The following is a 21,936-nucleotide window of genomic DNA, read 5'->3' on the forward strand; positions in this document are numbered from 1 at the left end:
TTTTATCTTCTCAATCGTCGCAAAAGGGCGTCCTTTCATTGGTCTTTTCAATCTTGGGAACAGGAAAAAGTCACAGGAGACAAATTTGGTGAATACGGTGGCTGAGGCATGATTACGGTGTTGTTTTTGGCTAAAAAATTAAAAAATTTCGAACAAGAATTGATGAGTGACGCCTAATTTCAAGATAATACTCCTTATTGACCGTTCGACCATGTGACAAGAACTCCTGATGCACTACGCCACAGTAATTGAAGAAAACAGTGAGCAAAACCTTGAAATTTGATCGAACTTGACGTGCTTTTTCTGGTCTTGGCTCTCTATTGGGACGATTGGACTTCGGTTTCACTGTTATAACCATATACCCATGATTTGCCCCCAGTTTAAACCCTTTTAAACAAATCTGGATCGCCGTTGTCATTAATCAATTCCTGAACAATGCTCATACGACGGATTTTTTGGTCAAAATCCAGAAATTTTCGAAAACTTCGCTGCAACACGCTCCATGCCAAAATTCTCAAAAAAAAATTAAAAAATGGCACGAGCCTACCGATATCCTCAGCATTTTCTCTTACAGTTATTCAACAATTTTCCATAACAATTTTCTTCTTTCTCAACATAAGTTACTTCATAAATTCAAAGTGTTTTTCATGAAAAAAAATAAATTATTGGTAACTTGTCGTCTTCAATAATTTTGACTATCAGAAAATAATTAAGAAATTATACTACGACAACCACCAACTCAACAACACCAGTATCAATATTTTGTTGCAAATATGCCCCTTTAACATGTGAGGTAATTCATGGATCGATCAGATAATTAATTCTACACCAGAGGTTCAATTACACTTGCCTCTTGAAGATGATCACTTGGTGATCGAAACACGTGTCGAGGTGTTAAATAAAAAATTTGTAGTTGGGAAAAAACTCCAGTAATATTCTTTGCCAACATCTTATTTAGTTCAAATGGCAAGTGTATTAGGTGTAAAACTATATACGAAGCCTAGGAAGTAAATATTTGTGTTTTTCTGAAATAAATTCCAAGTTCATTTGCTTTGTTCTGGTTAACACAACACTATTGCCACAATATGCATTTTGATGTTTGCAACTACCATTCATTTGTGATAAATAACTAAAATGAAAGTACACAGAAAATACACGTTCTCAGATAAAGATATAGAAAAGGCTGAAGGAGTCTGAAAAAAAAACACCGATTCAATGAAAAACAAACTGTGTAATTCGACATTATTTTATTATATTATACACAGACGTTGATGATTCACACAATATGTGCAAAAAACAACGTCCATAGCATTGTAAAAATTAAGAAAATATACAAAAAATCACAATTTGTACCTAGGATTTTTACAATGCTACCATTTCAATAGTAAATATTTCAAGTCAAAGTTTGTAATGGAAGCTTCTCCAAAACATACATGAAAATAAAACGAAGCTTAGTAAATTTATAATAAAGAAAATTGTTATTGCATAATATCTGTCACACCTTATTCAACACACTTTGCAATCAATTCAAAAGTGAACTTTATATTTTGGTATTATATACAGTACTGATAATAAATGTTATATTACAAAGAAATTGTGTTCCAACGTAAGCTGAATTTTAAATCCTGTTAATAGTAATGTTTCAGTTTGTTCCTTGTTATAACAATATGTTTTTGAAAGTATATATTTATACCAAGGCCTAGTCAAACATGTAATTTATGGTTAGCTTTCTGAACTGATGATTTGGAAAAAAGTGATGAGCAATTTGCCTCTCCAAACAACAATTTTGAAGCGAACATAATTCATATGAATTTGTACGTAGACCGGAATTACTTCCCAAACAATTTACAATATCTGAATATTTCAATTCATATCAATACTTTCTTACTCTGAGATTTTTTGATTATTAATGTTTATCTGAATATATTAGGTTCACATTCGACTTTGAATTGAGAAAAGTAGCAGTTTTAAATAAACAAAATATGTACTCCATTCCTGTTTAAAAAATATAAGATATATTACAAATAACACGGGTACTCTCCAAGATGGTCATTTTTTTCACCTTGTCAGTATAATTTGAAATATTTATCTGATCTATATAAACACTTCTATTTCACATATATTAGCTTACGCCGAATTCATTTTCAGATCCTAAAATAACTACTTCAGAAACACTGTCTGCAAAACTTCACCCTCTAGCAACCATGATGGTAGCTGGTAACTTATAAAATAATCAGTTTACTCAAAATCTGGAGATGTTCTCTCGATGGAACTAACGTAATTTTTCCTATATAACTATATATAACTTTTTAATATTACCAAATAGTTGATTCAAAATAAAATTAAATATTCAATTTTCGTGAGTTACACATTCAATCTAATTCCAGTAACCGACAATTTGAATATGTTCATAAAAATGCTGGGAACAATAATTACTCAAAACATGTCATTGTGTTCATATTTTTTATTTATCTATACTTAAGAAGGACAAGTTCTGTTACTGATAATCTTTTGTATTTGGTGCCGACATCTTTTGTCCAAATACAAAACCACTAACTTGAAAGTACAATTTTGAGAAAAGTAATTTTATACTTAGACAAGAGATGTCAGCAACAGAAACAACAGAAACATGAGACGTTCACAAACAGATAAAGAAGTGTCTGAATAACACTTAAATTTTGGAAATAATCGTAACAAATCACATTATGATCAAGCAATGTAAACTTCAACGGCAGGGTATAACTATAAAAGCTATTTTCCAGGTTTTTTGGCAGTGGTCTGGAGGTTTTTATGCCTGGCGTTTCGTTCGAACCGCGGTAGATGATGTGGTAACGGTCACAGTGTCTGAGTTGGTGCCCGAACACATGTTAGTACGTTGCTAGTATTTGATTCTGGTTTTATATTATTATTAATGGGCGTGGCTTAATTTCTCTCAATTGGCATTGCCTTGTTTGTGTACCTCTGAGGACAGGTAGCCAGACCTTATTGATGTTCGTTGCCTTTTTTTTATTGAAATTATCCCTGTTTTTGTATTTCTATTGCCTCTCCATATACACTTGGATAGTAATTGCGAGTTTTATCGTGTATTACTGAATCTTCGAATGAGATAAAACTCAAAATTCAACTATCCAAGAATATATAGAGGGACAATAAAAATCCAAAAACATAGGGATAATTCCAATAGAAAAGAAGAGGCAATGAACATCAATAAAATCTGGTTACCTGTTCATATTATACACAAACAGGGTTAGGTATTCCAATTCAGATAAACCCAAGTCACCTCTACCAATAATAATATAAAACCAGAGTCAAATACTAGCATCGTAGTAAATGCATTCGGAACAACGGGAACACCAACACAGGCACTACGACCGTTACCACATTGCCTTTGAAAATGTCAACCGCAGTAGTAGACGAAAGGGCAGGCATCAAAACCTGCAGACTACAGTCAAAAAACACGGAAAATAGCTTTCATATAACTTGCATTATGGTTTCAAATGACAGTTTATAAACATATTGGAGAAAATATAACCCATATTACATGATGGAGCAACCCAAACCACAAATGTGACTGGATTTGTTTTCTGCAACTAAATAATTCCAATCTTCAGCATAGCTACTCTACACTCATGATGACCAACTACTTCCAAATGAGTGCCTGCAATTTGAACTGTTTTGCCTACTTTCAATCTATAATTGAAATATTCCATACATATTAATTTATAACCCAATTGAAGATATATCTCCTATTCACCAAATCATGGTTTTCCACTTCCACAATTCATCGTCATCTGCTATATTATTAACCGAGAAAAAAAATTGAATCACTGATTAGAATCAAGGTTTCCAATAATTCGTTGTTTCGTACATGCCTTTTCAGTTTGAAATTGATTGCAAGATATTCAAGTTCAGTATGTTTTGAGAGAACCACGATTATCAGAAAATTTCAAATATGAAATCTAAAACTGGTGCCTGAAAATTATAAGACACGTCTAGTTCTACATAACATAGTAAAAGATCGCCATAAAAACTTTACATAGAATAACTTACTGAACAGCGTGAATAAATCTTTTTCGTACATATAAAAAGAGAAACAAAAAAACAACTTATGCAGTAGTAGTTCTTTTTTTAAAACAGCCTGCACGTAGTTTTATTCAGGTTACATTTTGCGAAATGTAAAATTTCCTTCCACAATAACTTAAATATTAAGGACACACAAAAATTAAACGTTGTTACCATCCTCCACCACTTTCTCTTCTCTCGGTTTGGCCCCCCCAAATATAGAGGAAGTCTGAGACGATTCTGCTATGGCATTAACAGGGGCTTTTACTGTTCTCGGCAACAGTTTCAATTTCGGCCTTCCGCTTGTATCTAAATTAATAAAAGAAAACAAATGATTATATAATAATGATAAATAATTGAACCAACAAAATTACCTGGTGCTGGGTTAGGAAGATCCTCAGAGAAACTTTTCCTTTCTTGGCGAGGTCTACCTCCACCACTAAATCCTCCTTGTCCTCCCATATTTCCTCGGTTACGGTTGGAACTCCATTCACCTCCGCCTCCTCGCTGTTGATGAGGTCCTCCATCATCACCTGTTCAATTTTTATTATCAGAACTTGATATAAAATTTCAAATGATTTTTTATTTCATAGTCTAGTGATAGATATCAGCAGAGATTATTATAGTACCTCAAGTTTAAATCTTGAGGCTTACATAAGAGAAAAGACCTGCTTTTAATTGGTTTATTTATTTCACAGGATAAAAATCATTTCAATGAAATTACAAAATTGAACCAACTGCTTCATAAAAATTAAGAGACAGCATAACACTAAATGAATGAAAAAAAAAATTAAAAATACACTACAAAATAACAACAATCGAGAGTTTGAGATTTCACCATTGGCTGGTTTAGGATGAAAGCATAAGTTGAAATGAATATAGCTTGTTCTTAATGAATGGACGATCAATTCTCATAGAATATTAGTGTAGTCATGATTTGTGCCCTGTACTCTTTCTATTGCTGCAAAATAGATTTAATTGGCTGAGGACCAAATAATTATACTATGTTATACACTTCCATTGAGACGATTGGGCTTTGGTTTGTATGTCATAACCATACACTCATGATTCGTCATCAGTTATGACCCTTTTAAGACGATCTGGATCGCCGTTAACGTCACTCAACAATTCCTGTGTGATGCTAATGCATGACATGAGCCAACCGATATGCCGACATACTTAGCAACTTCTCTGATAGTGATTCGACAATTCTCCATTACAATTTCCTTAACTTTCTCAACATTTTCATCGGTTGTTGATGTGCTGAGGCGTTCAGTGCAAATGTCATCATGTATATCTTTGCACAAGAGCCTCTTAGAATGCAGGGTTTGGGTACGCCGGTCGGTAGGGTGACGAGAAAAGGAATTGGAAACACCAGTTAGCTACGATTTTGTATTTCACAAGTAATGCTGGATGACAGTAATATGGCTTCTGATTTTGAGTATCTATAATAAAATATGCGTCTCAGTACGAACATTTTGTTACAATGAGATCTGATACCTCTCACGACCACATGGCGTAAAACATTATTCACTAAGCAAGTAACACTTTCAATCACAATTACCATACCTAAAATAAAATATGCGGGTGCAAGATCCCGTGGAATGCACAGTTCTTTGAAAACCCAAAGCAATCTTCTACCATTCGATACTCTGCGATTTCCGTACCACACTCTCTAGAAAAAATACGGCCCGTTTTCTTCAACACAGAAAAAACTAACCTCACAACGAGAACGAATATTCAACAAGTGAAACGCGCGGCGCCCCCCATTTCCCTCCTATCTAACCTTGAACTAATAAGCTGATGGGAAAAGATCTTTAACAGTGCCCTATATATCTTACTACCGTTGTGTGTGGCAGAAGTTCGCTAAGAGATGGCGCGGTGACGTAAAGTCGCTTTTAGTTGAATTAACCGAAATGAACTATAGATCCGTTACATCTTCTTGATCTTCTGTGAAAAGCTGTCAACATTTCAAGTGTTTTGGCACATAATTCTATTTCTCACACAAAATTTTATGCAAATAAGGAATGTTCCTCAATTTGGGTTATTACAGCAAATGCAAGTTTGAACAAAATAAACTTGAGTTTAATTCATGAGTTTTTCAAATTCACTTCGAAAAGTATTCAAATTGATGTTTCAAATGTTGGGTTTTAATTTTTAAAGGGATTTGTTTCTAATTCACATATTGGCAACAGCCCTTATATCAAGTTGAAATAATTTATACGTACCTAGATATTCTACTTTAAAAAAGGAAAATTATCTTTATGAATCAACAATTAAGGCAAAATATAAATTATAGTTCAATACCACCTCCACAAGCCACATAAACAACAGTTGTTTTGTTATTTATTTATATAGATTAGGTGCACAAATGGCATATGTCACAGAATGTCTCGGAACTCGGAACATAAGTAAAAGAACAGCACGCCTCTAAAATATTTCTTCTTTGTTTGTCTCATACAGGTAACAGATTCATTGTCCTTTATTAGCTATAACCGATGTTGCCAAATGGTAAAATAGAAAAGAATCCCTTTAAATGTTGAATGCATTATTTCATCCCTCTTTTTTAAGTAATTGATTGATTTTTTAAAGAAAAAGGTTGAAATGATAAGTTTAAAATGCGTTGTTTTAGAGCTCTTTTATGAAAACTACTTCATTTTCGTCAGGAGGAACATTCCCTATTCTTTGATACAGGTTTTTGATAGCAAAAAATCGCTGAATAGGCAAAACACTTCTAACTTTTATGTCTCTCACAAACAAACTAAACATGTTAAGCAGCTGAAACTGTGTAAATATGTTCAAGATAAGTGTACCAACATAAAAAAAATTAAAAATCGTAGCCCAAGAAATTTGAACATTCAACTCATTATTTTGAACAGACCTTGCAATGCATATATTTCATAGATACCAGACAGGTTGAGGAATCAATTATTTGAAGGTGATGGTTAAAAACGAATTAGTGTGCAATATGTGGCGATAAAATGATTTTGCATATGGAAAAAGTTATTTCGAGACAATATGACAGAGTGCTCAAGAGAATCTACTTCAAGAAATCTATGGATTTTATTTCATAAAAACTGTGCTATTGCTGAATGAGACAAGGCTAACTTGAGTTGAGAAATCGAATCATACATTTCATTAACAAATATACTGACTCTTTGGAAAAAATTATAGCATACACAACTTAAAATCAGAAATGTGTTTACGGCAATATATAAGAAACTGAAACCCATATTTTCTATGTTTCATATCCAAATCTAAGAGTATTTCGAATTTTAAATATAACTAATGTAGTGTAGCTAATTTCATAAATCAATTTTGAATAAAATTCAGAACAGAAACAGTTTGAAACCATATCAAATCAATTTTTTTACCAATTTATATCAATTATAATAAAATAATTATTATGATAAAAATTTTATTGAAAAAGTAATTTTTTACCTGTGAAATTTCCATAATTTCCTCGGTTACCAGCTCTGTCACGGTCATTAAAATTGCCTCTTGGTGGCCCTCCTCTTCTGTCAAAGTCGTCATTGCCATATCTATCACCTCTGAAACCTCCACCTCCTCTGCCACGTCCTCCTCGCCCAGATCTGTCAAATCCTCCACCCCTATCGTTGCGTTTTCCTGAAAGGAAATGTAAAAAAAATTAACTACATAAATGTAAACAGGCTCGTTATGATTTATAAAGGAAAAGTGCCACATAGAGAGCAAATATGTTCGAGTACAATGTTATAAACGGTTGAAAAATAAACGATTTCATTGGTAGATTCAAACTAAAATTACAATAATGCCAAAGAAAATGACCTGCCAAAAGGCAAAATTAGTACCGGTTCGCACCCAAACAGGGGTGGGACAAGTACTTTTTTCCTCTCAACCAAGGTGGACATGTTCAGTGACATCTTTCAGGAAACCAACAACATAAAGTAACTGTCAAATGAAGCTGTCATCCATAAAAAAAAGCTTGCTATGGGTAGTCAATTCACAGGTCTCCAAAATGATGGTGAAATAGCCAAAAATAGTTTCAGAGTATTTGTTTCAGAGTATTTGTTTCAAAGAGCAGTTTTCAAAGAAATATGTAAAAACCCTTGAATTCAACCTAGAACATTCAGTTGTTTTAGCTAATGCGCCGTCCTTTCATGGGAATCTTCGATCGTGGAAATAGGAAAAAGTTCCAGGAGGCCAAACCTAGTGAATACGGTGGCTGAGGCATGATTACAGTGTTGTGATAATACTTCTTATATTGACCGTACGACCATGTGGCAAGAACTGCTGATGCACTATGCCACGGTAATCAAATAATCCCTAAAACCGATTCCAGCAAGAATTCTCAGAGCTTTTTTCTGTCATATAGTTGTAAAAATAGTTGATGTAAATAAAAAAAGCGAGCCCAAAACCCATCCCTGCTGTTATTAAAAAAACCCTCTGGAAACGATTATTCGGGTAAGTTTCGGTCAAACCCAAAGGAGTACCTCTCACACCATAATGTGAGTTTTTCGAGTATAATGCTGTGGGAAATGCAGTCAAAGGTCTCTGACAAGTCCAATAGTGCAACATTTACAATAATATGAATAGTGAAATGTTGATCAAATATTAATAATGAAAACTTACTATTTCATCATATAATATTCATGAACATGTTCTTATTCTCCTACTTTGTCAAAATTGATATTTGACAAAAAATTAAAATATATATATCAATCCCTTCGAAATATTTATTTTCTTATATGTAATGTATCTCTCCTCGATACAGTACTCAAACTCATTTTGATTTCGGTCAGAGAATTGATACACTTGGGATGTTTCTGTCACGCTTGGGGCTTTGTTCACAAGATGGAGCTGTTACTAGTTAACAATCTTTCTCTTAGAAGGTTTCATACATGCAGTGGATCAGCGTTGGAATTCATCGAGTCCCAAGCACACTGCTGTTTGGAATCTTTCCTGCACTGATAAGAGGTAATACCTCGAAACCGGTCTGTAGGTGATCTACTCAACTGATTTAAGTATGTCCTGCTGCTGGATGAACGAGAAACATCTGCAAGATTAATCTCTGTGAGGTATTTTGCATAAATGTCTGTCAGATATAATTCAATGTCCAACGTGGTATTAGCCGGGGAGGTAGTTGTTTTTCTAAGTTGAGTTGATTCGAGTTGATAATTCCACTAAAATCATCATCAAAACTGACGTGATATCAGTTAATTATGACTTGCCACAATGAATGAATCACATCCGAGTGGAAATGCAAAGTATATTATATTAGATCAAATATTGGAAAACAATTCATTTATTGGATTAGTTTTGGCAAATTCTCCGAAAAATGTCAGCAAAATGAAACTAAAAAAACCAAAAAATATCTGAACTTTCTGTTAATTTTTTCTATATTGTTTTTCCCTAGTATAAACACTATGTTTCTTGGGAAAATTATTATTATTATGAAGGATCTAAAATAGAAATTGGAGTTGCTAGATGTACAATGAAAAACAAATTTTTCACATATCATTTGACATGCACTGAAGTAATTATAATTCAAAAGTTTAATTACTAATATTATTTTTCATGGGATAAACAGCTAAAACTATTATTGTCATTCAATAAGATAAGTCAGAAGGTCGAGCAAACTTCAAATGTGCAACCAAATCTGTTATTAAATTAAAATATTTTGAGAAATTTTGAGTCAATGTTAGGTTTACAGTATATTGTATTCATTTCGCTAACCCCTTCATTCAAGAACAAAATACTAATGACAATATTTTTAACTATCTAATTTTCAGATATTTGGCTTTCTAGAAATTGGAAATTTCAGATAATGTATTATTTTTTTAATCTTTGGTATTATTTACGTTGACTTTATCGTTTTTCAAATTCACTTCAAAAAGTATTCAAATTGGTGTTTCAAATATTGGGTTTTAATTTTTAAAGGGATTTGTTTCTAATTCAGAGATTGGCAACAGCGCTTATATCAAGTTGAAATAATTTATACGTACCTAGATATTCTACTTTAAAAAAGGAAAATTATCTTTATGAATCAACAATTAAGGCAAAATATAAATTATAGTTCAATACCACCTCCACAAGCCACATAAACAACAATTTATATAGAGGAAGGTAGGTTAGGTGCACAAAATGTCATATATCACAGAATGTCTCGGAACTCGGAACATAAGTAAACAGAACAGCATGCCTCTAAAATATGTCATCTTTGTTTGTCTCATACAGGTAACAGATTCATTGTCCTTTATTAACTATAACCGATGTTGCCAAATGGTGAAATAGAAACGAATCCCTTTAAATGTTGAATGCATTATTTCATTCCTCTTTTTTAAGTATTTAAATAATTTTTTAAAGAAAAAGGTTGAAATAAGTTTAAAATGCGTTGTTTCACAAGATATTGCCAAAAACGCTTTCAAAGAAGTGGTGCTTCTAAATAACTTTCAAATATCTTCAATATTTTTCAAGACATTATTTCCTGCATAAAAAAATACAGCATCAAATTCACTAATTCAGTTAATCGCTTGGTGAACATAATTTATTCAAAACATAATAAAAGCAGTATCATTCTTTGAGCTCAAGTAATTCAAAGATGAACAAAAAACTAAATACCTTCAAGTTCGAGGAACTCAATAATTATGAACAATAATATTTTTGACCCCTTTGAGTTCAAAAAATAGCGAGAAGTTGCAAAGATGGCTCAGGGTCGACCATTTTTGCAATTGGAAATATGAATGAGCTGTTATGTATGTATATAAGTTGTTTGAGAGTAGGTAGAGTCGGAGCCGCATAGTTTAGGGCCCGGCTGGCAAGAACCACCTGCCCTAAATGAGCAGTCCGATACAGGATACTAAAATGCTGCAAGTGAAATACCTAGAAAAAGTACCAAAATCATTGAAGAAAAAGAAATAATGAAATAAACTCCCTTGGTTTTCTCACGAACGCAATACATTTGACAAACGGTATTGAAACATTTTGATATAATAAAACATGCAAAAGCTAGTAACTATTTAAACTCATTCAAAACATACCTTCTGCTACATCAATTTTTATCATATGACCTTCAACGTCTATGTCACCGTTCAATTCAATAGCTTTCACCAAGTCATCCAATGTTTCGAACTCAACGTAACCAAATCCTTTGAAGACATCAGTCTCTTTATCCATAACGAGCCTTATATTCTTAACGTGGAGTTGAGGAAATATTAGTTCAATATCTCCTTGAATGATGCCCTTAGGAAGATTCCCAACATAAGCTGTGAATGGAGGTTCTGTTGGAAGGGGTTTTCTCCCCCCACCCCTTCGACCTCCACCATAGTCTCTGAAAGGTAACAGAATAATAATAAAAAATGCATTCATTGCTCACAACTAATAAAAAGTTGATCAAAATAAAGTTGAGACACATGAGAATGAGTTGAAAACCACTGATACGTCCAATTTTTACTGATAAATTATTAATTGCTCTTCCAGTTGACTTCAAAAAATTGATGATAAATAATAAAGATCGTTTAGCACAAGCCTAATTCCTGAATAACATGATTTCATCAGGTAATTTAAAGATGAGAAATATCACATTTTTTGTACTTAATTGAATTACACAGGAAATAAAAACAAGAATAATAAATTACATTAGGTACTGTCAAAGAAAATATGGTTAAGAATTTATAAACGCGAAAATATGTTTCTAATTGTGAATGAAAGCGGGGTTTTTCAATTTGACTTTGAATATAATGAGACTTCCTAAAGTCTTAAGGTCATTGGTGAGTTTCTTATATGCATTCAGCCCTCAGAAGAGAACTGAATTTTAGGATGTTTTTCTTGTAACACCTGGTATAGAAAAATATTTTGTGTCCTGGTATTGTAATTGTGGTTTTCAGAAATAAAAGTGATTTTTGTTTTGTAAATAACGTGGAGCTTGATACAAGAGGAATTTATGAACAGGCAACCATTTAAACGAACAAATCCCTTATTCGAGTTAGTTTAGGACAAGATAACGTCATTCACGTTGCACGACTTTTTTTTATAATAATAATAATAGCACCATTTACAGGGTTAACTAAGTATGTTAAAAAAATTATATCGATCCTTATAACTACAAAGTTACAATTTGAGAAAATGAATGAATTTATAATATAAAAAAAACTATACCAGAAAATTAAAATTTCTCCATGAAATACTGAGATGCAGTGTCAACAATATATTCTAGGGAATCAAAATTGATATCACACAAATTTGAAATTAAATTGAAATTATTGCAAATGCTAAAGATAGGTGACTTGAGATACAAATTGGTTCTCGCCAGTCAACTGTAAAAAGTTTTTGTGCTTCTAGTTCTAAAATGAGGCACACAGAAATTTATAAAAGAAAACACCTCCATAGCATCTACATTGTTGTACAGTAATTTATACAGAAAAATTATTCCAGCAAGTTTTCTGCATAATTGAAGACTTTCAATACTAAATGTTATGGTAACAGATTCATATGGAATACCTCTAACAGGATAGATACCATAAGATTTGAAGTAAATAAACTTTAGGTAACGACGTTGAACTTTTTCAATTAATGTATTATAGCAATTGTAGAATGGAGACCATAGAACAGAGCCATATTCTAATTTTGACCTTACGTAGGCTACATAAAGAGTCAATAGAGCAGATATGTTTAAAAAAGATCTACAATTGCGAACTATGAAGCCATAATCTCTCAATGCTTCACTTACTTTTGATCGAATGTGGTTGGAAAAAGACAAATTTTGATCAAAATATACACCAAGATCTTTAATTGAGTTACTTCTTGACAGTGAAATAATATCTACTCGATAATTGTACTCGATGACTGACATTTTCTTACTATAAGACACTACTTTACATTTGGATGCAAAAAATAACTTTTACAATGGACATAATTATTGAGGTCATTAATAAATAATAAGAACAGAAGTGGAATAAAAAGAATCATAGCCGTTATAAGATAGAAAAAACTAAATTCACTAATAGCACAGAAACCATCTCTATCTATTAGAAACAATTTCTCGAATCATAAATTTTATGACAGGTTCATAAATTTATCGAAAGTTCAGTTCACAGACATGGAAAATGGGTTGATAGAAAAAGGTTTCAAATACAACATTGGACATAAAAATAGCACTAACAACTTTGAAATTTTGGGAATAGAAACTGAAATGGCATTAGGAGGGACATTGAATAACATTAATAACAAACATTTGGCGTCACATATCATAAAGTCAGAATTTCTGAAAGAAGGTACTTTTACGAATGAATTGAAACTTGTTAAATCAATACGTAGTAAAATTAACGAAAATAATGTTATATTAACTAGAGCAGATAAAGGCAATACTGTAGTTGCTATTGATCGAAAGGACTATGTCAACGGAACCCTTGATTTCTTGAATTTAGGAAATTTTGAAACGCTGAAACGTGATCCAACTAATTTATTTCAAAGACAAGTGAAAGATTTTTTGAAAAATTCTAACATACTTTTTACAGAAAGGGAAAAGTTCAAATTAACATTGATGAACCCCCAAATGCCAAAATTATATTCACTCATAAAACTGCACAAACAGGGTTATCCAATTAGACCAGTGGTTTCCTTTGTCACTGCACCATCAGTGAAATTATCAGAAAGGCTTATCAATATCATCTTAAACCATAGTAACTTCCAACCAAAATTTAGTCTACGGAACTCATATGACTTAATCAATAAAATAGAGAACTTATCTCTACCAGACAACGCAAAATTACTATCCTTTGATGTGCAGAATCTATTTCCCAGTATACCTCCAGATGATACTACTACTTTGGTAATAGAATTATTAGATAAAAATAGAGTGAACCCAGTCATAAAACGAGAAATAATTGACCTTCTGTCATTATGTCTCAACCAAAATTATTTTCAATTCAACAACAATATTTATTCCTCCTCAAAAGGTTTAATTATGGGAAATCCATTAAGCCCATTACTTGCAGAAATTTTCATGGATAATCTAGAGAAGTCAATCTTTAAACATCCTTTGATTAAGAATTTCTTGTATTGGCATAGATATGTGGATGACGTTTTGGTATGTTTTACAGGTACTAAGAGGCAATTAGATACTTTTCATCGGGATATTAACAAAATTCATGAGAACATTAAATTCACTATTGAAATAGAAACAGACAACTCAATCAATTTTTTGGACCTAACAATTAGTAGGAGGAACAACAAACATGATTTTTCAATTTATCACAAACCGTCCTATACGGATATTACGATACATTACGATTCTACCCATCCGTATCAACACAAAGTATCAGCTTATAATAGCATGATTCATAGATTAGTCAATGTTCCTCTTTCAATAGATAATTTTGATAAAGAACTCAATATCATCAAGCAAATTGCGGTAAACAATGGGTTTAAAGCCGAATTAATAAACAAAATACTTGCCAAGAAAGTCTACACAAAAGCGATGCGAGACGTTTTTCCCATTGATAAGGTAGATAATCAAAATTATAGAGCTTTAACCTATTTTGGACAACCAACGGAAAAAGTGGCTTCATTTTTGAGAAATAGAGATATTAAAATTGCATATAGAACAAGTAATACGTTGGGAAAGCTAGTTAAAAATAATAAAGATAAGACATCTAAATTCGAGAAATCAGGGGTATATAAATTAAAGTGTGGAACGTGCCCTAAGGTATATATTGGTCAAACTGGCAGGACATTTAGGAATCGAATCCAGGAACATCATAAGAGCTATGTAAACAAGAAAACAAATTCAACGTATTCAAATCATCTTCTAGAAGAAAATCACATCTTTAATGAAGAATTCGAAATTTTGCACATTGAAAATAAAGGTTTCAAACTGAATCATTTAGAAGCAATGGAAATTAATAAACTTAAAAATTCAAATATTCTAATGAATGACCAATTAGATTTGAATAGATCACCATTATTGAACTTGTTTTCTTAAAAACCCATAAAGAATTATTATTGATGTAGATGGTAGGCAATTTGCTTTAGGTAAGCATAATCGAGCAGGTATGTGATGTAGAGATTCAGGTAATTTCTTACAGGTAGTCTCGATTGTGGTTACCTGTAGTATATAAATATGAATGTAAGGATGCTTGGATGTATTAATCATTTGAAAAAGCTAATGTTTTAGCGAAACATGTTATGATTATTTTCAATAAAGTTAGTGGAGATCAAATCGTTTAAGTGTAGTTTGTGAAATTAAGATACAAACTGTTCACGTTGAAGTAAGTAGGATTTAATGAAAAGTACTGCTGAATTATGGAAATCAAATTAGTGGAGTTTTTGTAGACTGATCATGTGATCAAGTCGATCAAATGCTTTAGCAAAATCAGTATATATCACATCAACTTGACCACGATTATCTAAGATATCACTGACATTTTGAGTCAATACAATTAAATTTGTTATGGTGGATCTGTTTGACATAAATCCATGTTTTTGCGGAGATGTGATATTACGAACTGAGGAATGTATGCGATTATAGATGACAATTTCGAAAAGTTTTGCAAAGGATTGAGACAGGACGATAATTCCGAATATCAAATGGATCTCCAGACTTAAAAATGGGACAAACTCGTTATATCTTCCATAATTCAGCAAAATTATTATTTTTAACTGCGAGATTGAAAAGTGTCAGTAAGGGATAGACCAATACACCGATGCAATCGTTTACAAAAAAGGACGGTATCTTATCAGGACCAGAAGTGAACTTATTTTTTAGTTTACGTGCCGCAATCAAGATTTCCTGTTCGCTGATGTTTGCAAAGTTTATATTATTATAAAAACAATTTGAAATTGATAAGCATGGATGCAAAGTATTTTCATCAACTGAAGAGTTTGAATATGTACTTTGAAAAAAATGTACAAAACTATTTATAATTTCATCTGGAGAATCAATAGTGAAGCCATCATATTCCATCCTACCTGGAATAGAGGTTCTATTCTTGGAATGTACGTATGACCACAATGATTGAGGATTAGATACTACAGATTCTTGCATAGAATTTAAATAAATATCATATGCAGCTTTGATTTGGTTTATGATGACAAGTCTAAGGCTCTTGAATTCATAATTGTACTGCATATTACCAGTTTTCTTGTACTTCTCGAGCAGTTTAGCTTTCTTTTTGATATTGCAAATAATAAAATTTCCATGTTCTCAAATATTCAACCCTCGGTTTTCAATAACACCTAGATAATCAAGTGTTTAGCACCTCATCATTTTTTTAAGCTAACCTACTATGAACGGACTACTCTTTCTCTCACATTTCAACATAATTTGAATTTACTTTTTTAAAAGTAGTTTCAATAATATACACAACGTCTGTAAATATTTTCCAGTTTCTTACTGATTACCTTGTCTACTTATTCATAGTTTTATCCTGAGAAATATTGAAATGTATTATACCAAACAGGTGAACTGAAAACTTTCCAGCATTCACCACTGTCATAATTATCTAAAATATAAAAATGGATGTTTGTTGGTTGGTAAGTGATAAACTTCTACATCGCTCAACCGATCGTAATGAAACTTGACATGTATAAGTAATTTTTCATAGAGAAGGTTTTTAGGCTATCAATTTTTCTGTAACTTGCCACTAGATGGCGCTGTAGAACAATTTTTTTAAAGCAGTGTTCGTTAATTCTGATTCTGTCAAAAAATTGGAACAGCAGCGATACAGCAACATAGTACTAGTATAAAATATAACAAAGCTCTAAGAAGCACACCTTTATCATTCTGATTTCTTCAGATAACACCTACATTGCACAAAAATTATACAACTCTCTTTCATATAGAATAACCAGCATCAACATTTCTTTTCTATTCAAAAAAACCCTATTATATTTTCTTCAAAAAGCACCTAGAAATTCAATTAGTGACATCATCGAAGGAAAAAAATCAATAATCTTTTGAAATGTAATCTGGTTTGTACAACTTACTATACTATGTATTACTGTATATTATATGCGTGCGTCTGAATAAGTATATTCAACGTATAGGTGTGTAAGCAGATGTGTGAAGTGTATATGTTGTTTTTTTTTAATTGGAAATTGATTAGACTTTTGTCAGATTGTTCATATCGTTCGTATATTTTATGTATTTCTATTCTTGTTTTACCACTTTGAAACAAGTATTAAGTTACTTTTCAATTATCAGTTATTTATTCATCCATTTGTATCTTATCATTTGTACTTGTATGGGCGTCATTTTTAATCATGAATAATATTTTTTAATAATAATAATTCATTGACACACAAGTTATACAAAAATGTTATGTGTTGCAGATGAATTAAGGTAACTCTTGAGCGTGAGCTGCTTAACCACAAGCTAGACATTAAGACAGTTGAAAATTTGTCAAAGTATGGTATTACAGACTTACTTTTCTCTTTTTAACTGCCACCTAGCATATGGCATACTTTTATGGGGTCAGTCTTCAAATGCAATTAAAGCCTTTGGTATCCAAAAAAAAAAGCAATCCGGATCAGAGCCAATGTTTCTTACAGAGAACTCTGTCGTCCTCTATTTCAAAAACTCAAAATTCTACCTTTGCCATGTATTTTCATACTTTATAACATTTTAGAGATTCACAAAAATAATACTAAGTACCTTACAAATGCTGACTTTTATAATTACCATACTCGAAGAGGTGCACACCTGAGGCCTCAATTTTATAAACTGGATCTATCAGCTCGAAATTCACTCAACTTACATTTATACAATAAAATACCAACAGACAGTACCAGTCCGAGTTATAACCGTTTCAAAGCTAGAGTTAAACACTCGCTATTAAGGCACTGTTTCTACTCCATCGAGGAATATTTGAATTGTGAGACATTAATATTTTAATATGTTACATGTGTTTTTTATTTTTTTTTATTTCCATAATAATTGTTTTAGATGTAATCAGCGGGTATAACAACAACTATTGTTCAATTATTGTTATTCTTGTTTGTAGTTAATGTGATGAAATAAACATATTCTATCCTATAGACATACGAGTATACACAAATATATAAATACATGCATAAGAAACACATAATTACAAAAGGAATAATATTTTTTTGAATCACATTCAAATTTATGTATCAGTGTCTTAAAAAACTGAATAATTTTTAGAAGTAATTAACATTTTTTACATTAAATTTCGATGAACTTGAAGGCGGGGAGTTTGGAGAACCCATGACTTGGTTTTTCTTTGAAAAGTTCTAAATATTTTGAGGGGTTTCTCACTGGCCATGACTCAGTCCGGCAGCTGTACTTCATTTGAAATTTCAACTTTTGAAATAGGGACAATGGTAGAAACTTCAACATCATTGTCAAGTAGAGTCGGAAATGAAGTAGCCACAGAATTAGGGATACTTACTCTTTCCCTAACTATAATTATCAACATGTGGACAGAGGTTTCGGAACTTATTTTAGGTATTGAAAGTGGTGCCAATGTTAAAAAAGGAAATTTGAAGTGTTCACCCTTATAAAAGAAGAAGTAGCAGTGGTTGTGGTTTGTTCCACATCAGAATCACAAAGAAAAGTGTTAAAAACGCACTTGACTGACTATAAAAGAAGTTGCCTTTATGTCAAAAATGATAATTCGGCAGTTGCAGAACATACTCTCTTAGAAGGTAGCCCTGAAATTGTCTTCGAACGAATGATAAAACCAGAGGTACTATCTGAGGCTATTCAGAGAGTCCATTGAAATAAATAAACACAAAAATCATTTCAACCACAGGGAAGAGAGCTTGAATTGTCAAGAAGTCATGGATACCGGCACTACATAACACAAAGATTCTCCCAATAATTGAAGAAGGGTGACACCAATCAGGTACAAGATCAGATGGTCATCTGACACCTAGTCCCATTATATGTACAAACACATCAGGACTATTTTCATTTTGCATATCGCAACAAGATAGCACACTTCGACTATCGCCTTAGATAATGTCTGCTACAGTAACAGACAAAAGGTGAAGTAAAAAAACCTACAGATTACGGCTAACAGACCAGGAAACATTGAACAATTTGTTAGACACCAGCCATGGTAGCTTACTAACCATGACACGTTTTGTCTCACAAGTTTTGAGACATTATAATCATCATTATTATTATGAATTATTGGCGCAAAACTTTCAGACTGTTGAATTCAAAACACTTGCATGAATGCTTCCGACTCGAAACCTAAGATGTAAAATAGCCACAAAAATCCTCTTTAATTGTTACAGGATTATATTTGTATTTTTAAGTGACATTCATAATTTCATCTACATTAGGTTGTTCTTGCTATAAATGTAATCATCAAAGTTATCAAAGTTAGATAAAATCTTCTACAGTATTCTTGAGAGTAAAATACATTCATTATTGCCTTTGATAATTGATATTCATACTGCTCCATTCGAGGCACTTTAAAATCAACTATAATTAATATCTATTTTCTGATTTAACCAAATTTAGGTTCCTTTTCCAAATAGGTTCCTTTACTCTTATAAAACAATGACAAAGCTAATGAACCTGGTCAAGCCTTTAGATACATATGAAATAGATACTTTCAACCCGCTACTTTGAAGCTTGAAAGAAAAACACTGGTGCATATTAGAATAAAGAAATCATGTATGTTTGTTGAAATTTTCTACAAACTAATTCAAAAAGTAATCAAATATAGATTGCAAATAATGCATTACAATCGATACCAATACATAATAAACTACGGATGTTTTAATTTTATTATATAAAATAACTTCAAAGCAGTGAAACCTCTTTGAATGGCGAGAATAAGCATGTGCATCCGTGGACAGCATTGCCGCCTAACTTTGAAAATCACTGATATCACTTGGCATTCATCAATATATCAATTTATGATTACAAAATAATATTCGGACTTAAATATCACCAGAAAACATACAATAACTACAGGCTGGTTAAGTGTAAATGTTTAATTTTTACCTGTTTTCCCTTTCATCATACTCGCTGCGACCGGCCATGTTTCACATTAAAGGGCCTGCGCACTGAATCCGAGTCCTACAATTCACAAAACGTCTGCTAACGATAACAACGTCATTCCATAGTTTTATCATACAAAAATTTATATTGTATTTGTAAGGACAATAATAAATGTGATTTGCAAAATAGATATAAATGATATGGGATCCTTTAATTGTCTGACAATAATCAACTTGTGATTTTGAAAACAAAAAATAATTTATTTATCATAACATTCTGCCAACCTTGACTCGGTCGATAGACCGAATTTCACTCTAAACATATAAGGCATTTTATGTTATAATATTGGCTACTCTTGCTGTTGAATATAATAAATCATGAAATATATTAAAACACCTAAAAATCGTTTATTGCAATCAATCAATTACAGCTACTACGAAACCGAACTTTTAATATTTGCCTTGAATAAAGGTAGCTAACAATAAAATACAAAATGCCTCATCTTTTGTCAAGTGAAATGCGGTTTATAGACTGTATGAAAAGAAAATTTGTTATTAGTATGGTAGCCAACTGTACAACACGAAATGCCTCTTTTTGACAAGAGAAATATGGATTTGTTATATTATCCATCTTGATTTTGTTCAGGTTGAAGCCTGGCTCCCGATTTGTTATGTGAAAATTTGTTTGTTTCATGCAATGATTCCCTCATTGGATTCATGTGAAAGACAGTATTCAACTGAAAATATACATTTCATATATTTCATTTATTCGTAAGAGTTTTTCATTCTAATCTTGCCGTTTGTATAATTTTCTATAAGGACCTATAATGTCCTATAAGGACATTTTCAAACTCATACATTTAACAGCTATTTAAGTTTCTGGCACTTGGATGTTTGATTTTGGCTTCGTTTTAATAATTTTAGATTTAATTTATGTGATTTTGGCAAATAAATCACGTGTTAATTAAAATGTCTACGAATTGATCAGAATGAACATTTCACTCCGAATGAATACGAGTTGACAAAAAATCCACCTGAGAAAAAATGAGTATGAAATTTTAAAAAATATAGAAACACTAATTTGAAAATAAAACAAATTATTGTGACTTGAAATGAAATCATATGGATGGAATAATAAATTTAGGCCAAGAATATGTAAATAATAAAAATGAAGATGAATCAGTTGGATTTGAAATATTTATTCTCATTCATGAAAAAACCAAAAGAGCTGACCTCACGCTCCTCAGCACCCTCTCACGCCAAGAATGTTCGTGGTTGCATTCATCGTTTATAATTATAGTACAGTTTGTGACACACTGTATTCCGTAGTTACATTGTTACCTATTGTATTTTCTTCATTTTCCCATTTTTTTTTCTAGTTTCTAGCCTTCATATCACCTTTTCTTTTCTAGTTTCATTTAATTTTTCCATAAAAGGTACTTCTGACAAGCTTTCTAAACTTTTTTGGAGTTTCAGTAAGTTCTTTCTGTGTAGATTGAGAACATTTTTCCTTCTCTGAACGGCAACTCAGATTTCTGATCTTTCCATGAAGGCATGGAATATTTTCAAAATATATTTCCAAGCAGGCATGGAATTATGTTTTTAAATATCTTTTTATGCAGGCACGGAATGATTTTTTAAATTATATTTCCATGCAGACACGGTGGTGGTATAAAAAAAAAAGTTAGGAATACATTTTTGGAGCTGTACAGACTAATTGAATCTTTATAAATTTAAAAGAATTATGATTTACAAAAATAACGAACGTTGTTTGGGTAAAATATATCAGGTAATTTTAATCTGATGGAAACGTTCTACTAATTTTATTTTTACTATATATAAAATTCATTTCTCCCAACTACCTGCACGGTAGGTACAGGTAAATGCATGCTGGAAAACAACTACTTCCCCGGCTAATAC

General features: G+C 32.0%; 1 protein-coding gene across 1 annotated transcript; it reads right to left on the reverse strand.

Moving 5' to 3' along the window:
* Positions 1–1,211: 1,211 nt before the first annotated feature.
* On the reverse strand, positions 1,212–20,253 carry eIF4H1 (eukaryotic translation initiation factor 4H1). The gene is made up of 5 exons (XM_023157010.2): positions 20,021–20,253; positions 11,082–11,371; positions 7,504–7,689; positions 4,437–4,595; positions 1,212–4,371 (listed from the first exon to the last, which is right to left on the reverse strand). Exons 1-5 carry the CDS (start codon positions 20,056–20,058, stop codon positions 4,223–4,225), a joined length of 822 nt encoding a protein of 273 aa, XP_023012778.1. The 5' UTR covers positions 20,059–20,253; the 3' UTR covers positions 1,212–4,222.
* Positions 20,254–21,936: the final 1,683 nt, after the last annotated feature.

Source organism: Leptinotarsa decemlineata, unplaced genomic scaffold (genome assembly GCF_025532065.1).
Source record: "Leptinotarsa decemlineata unplaced genomic scaffold, Ldec_3_MD MMD2_tig00000505_RagTag_RagTag, whole genome shotgun sequence".
Classification (NCBI taxonomy): domain Eukaryota; kingdom Metazoa; phylum Arthropoda; class Insecta; order Coleoptera; family Chrysomelidae; genus Leptinotarsa; species Leptinotarsa decemlineata.

Coding starts and splice junctions, on each gene's coding strand:
- eIF4H1 (XM_023157010.2), bottom strand. CDS start 20,058: ATGGCCGGTCGCAGCGAGTATGATGAAAGGGAAAACAG. Junction 11,372..20,020: donor TATGATGAAAGGGAAAACAG/GTAAAAATTAAA, acceptor GTTACCTTTCAG/AGACTATGGTGGAGGTCGAA. Junction 4,596..7,503: donor AAATTATGGAAATTTCACAG/GTAAAAAATTAC, acceptor AAAATTGAACAG/GTGATGATGGAGGACCTCAT.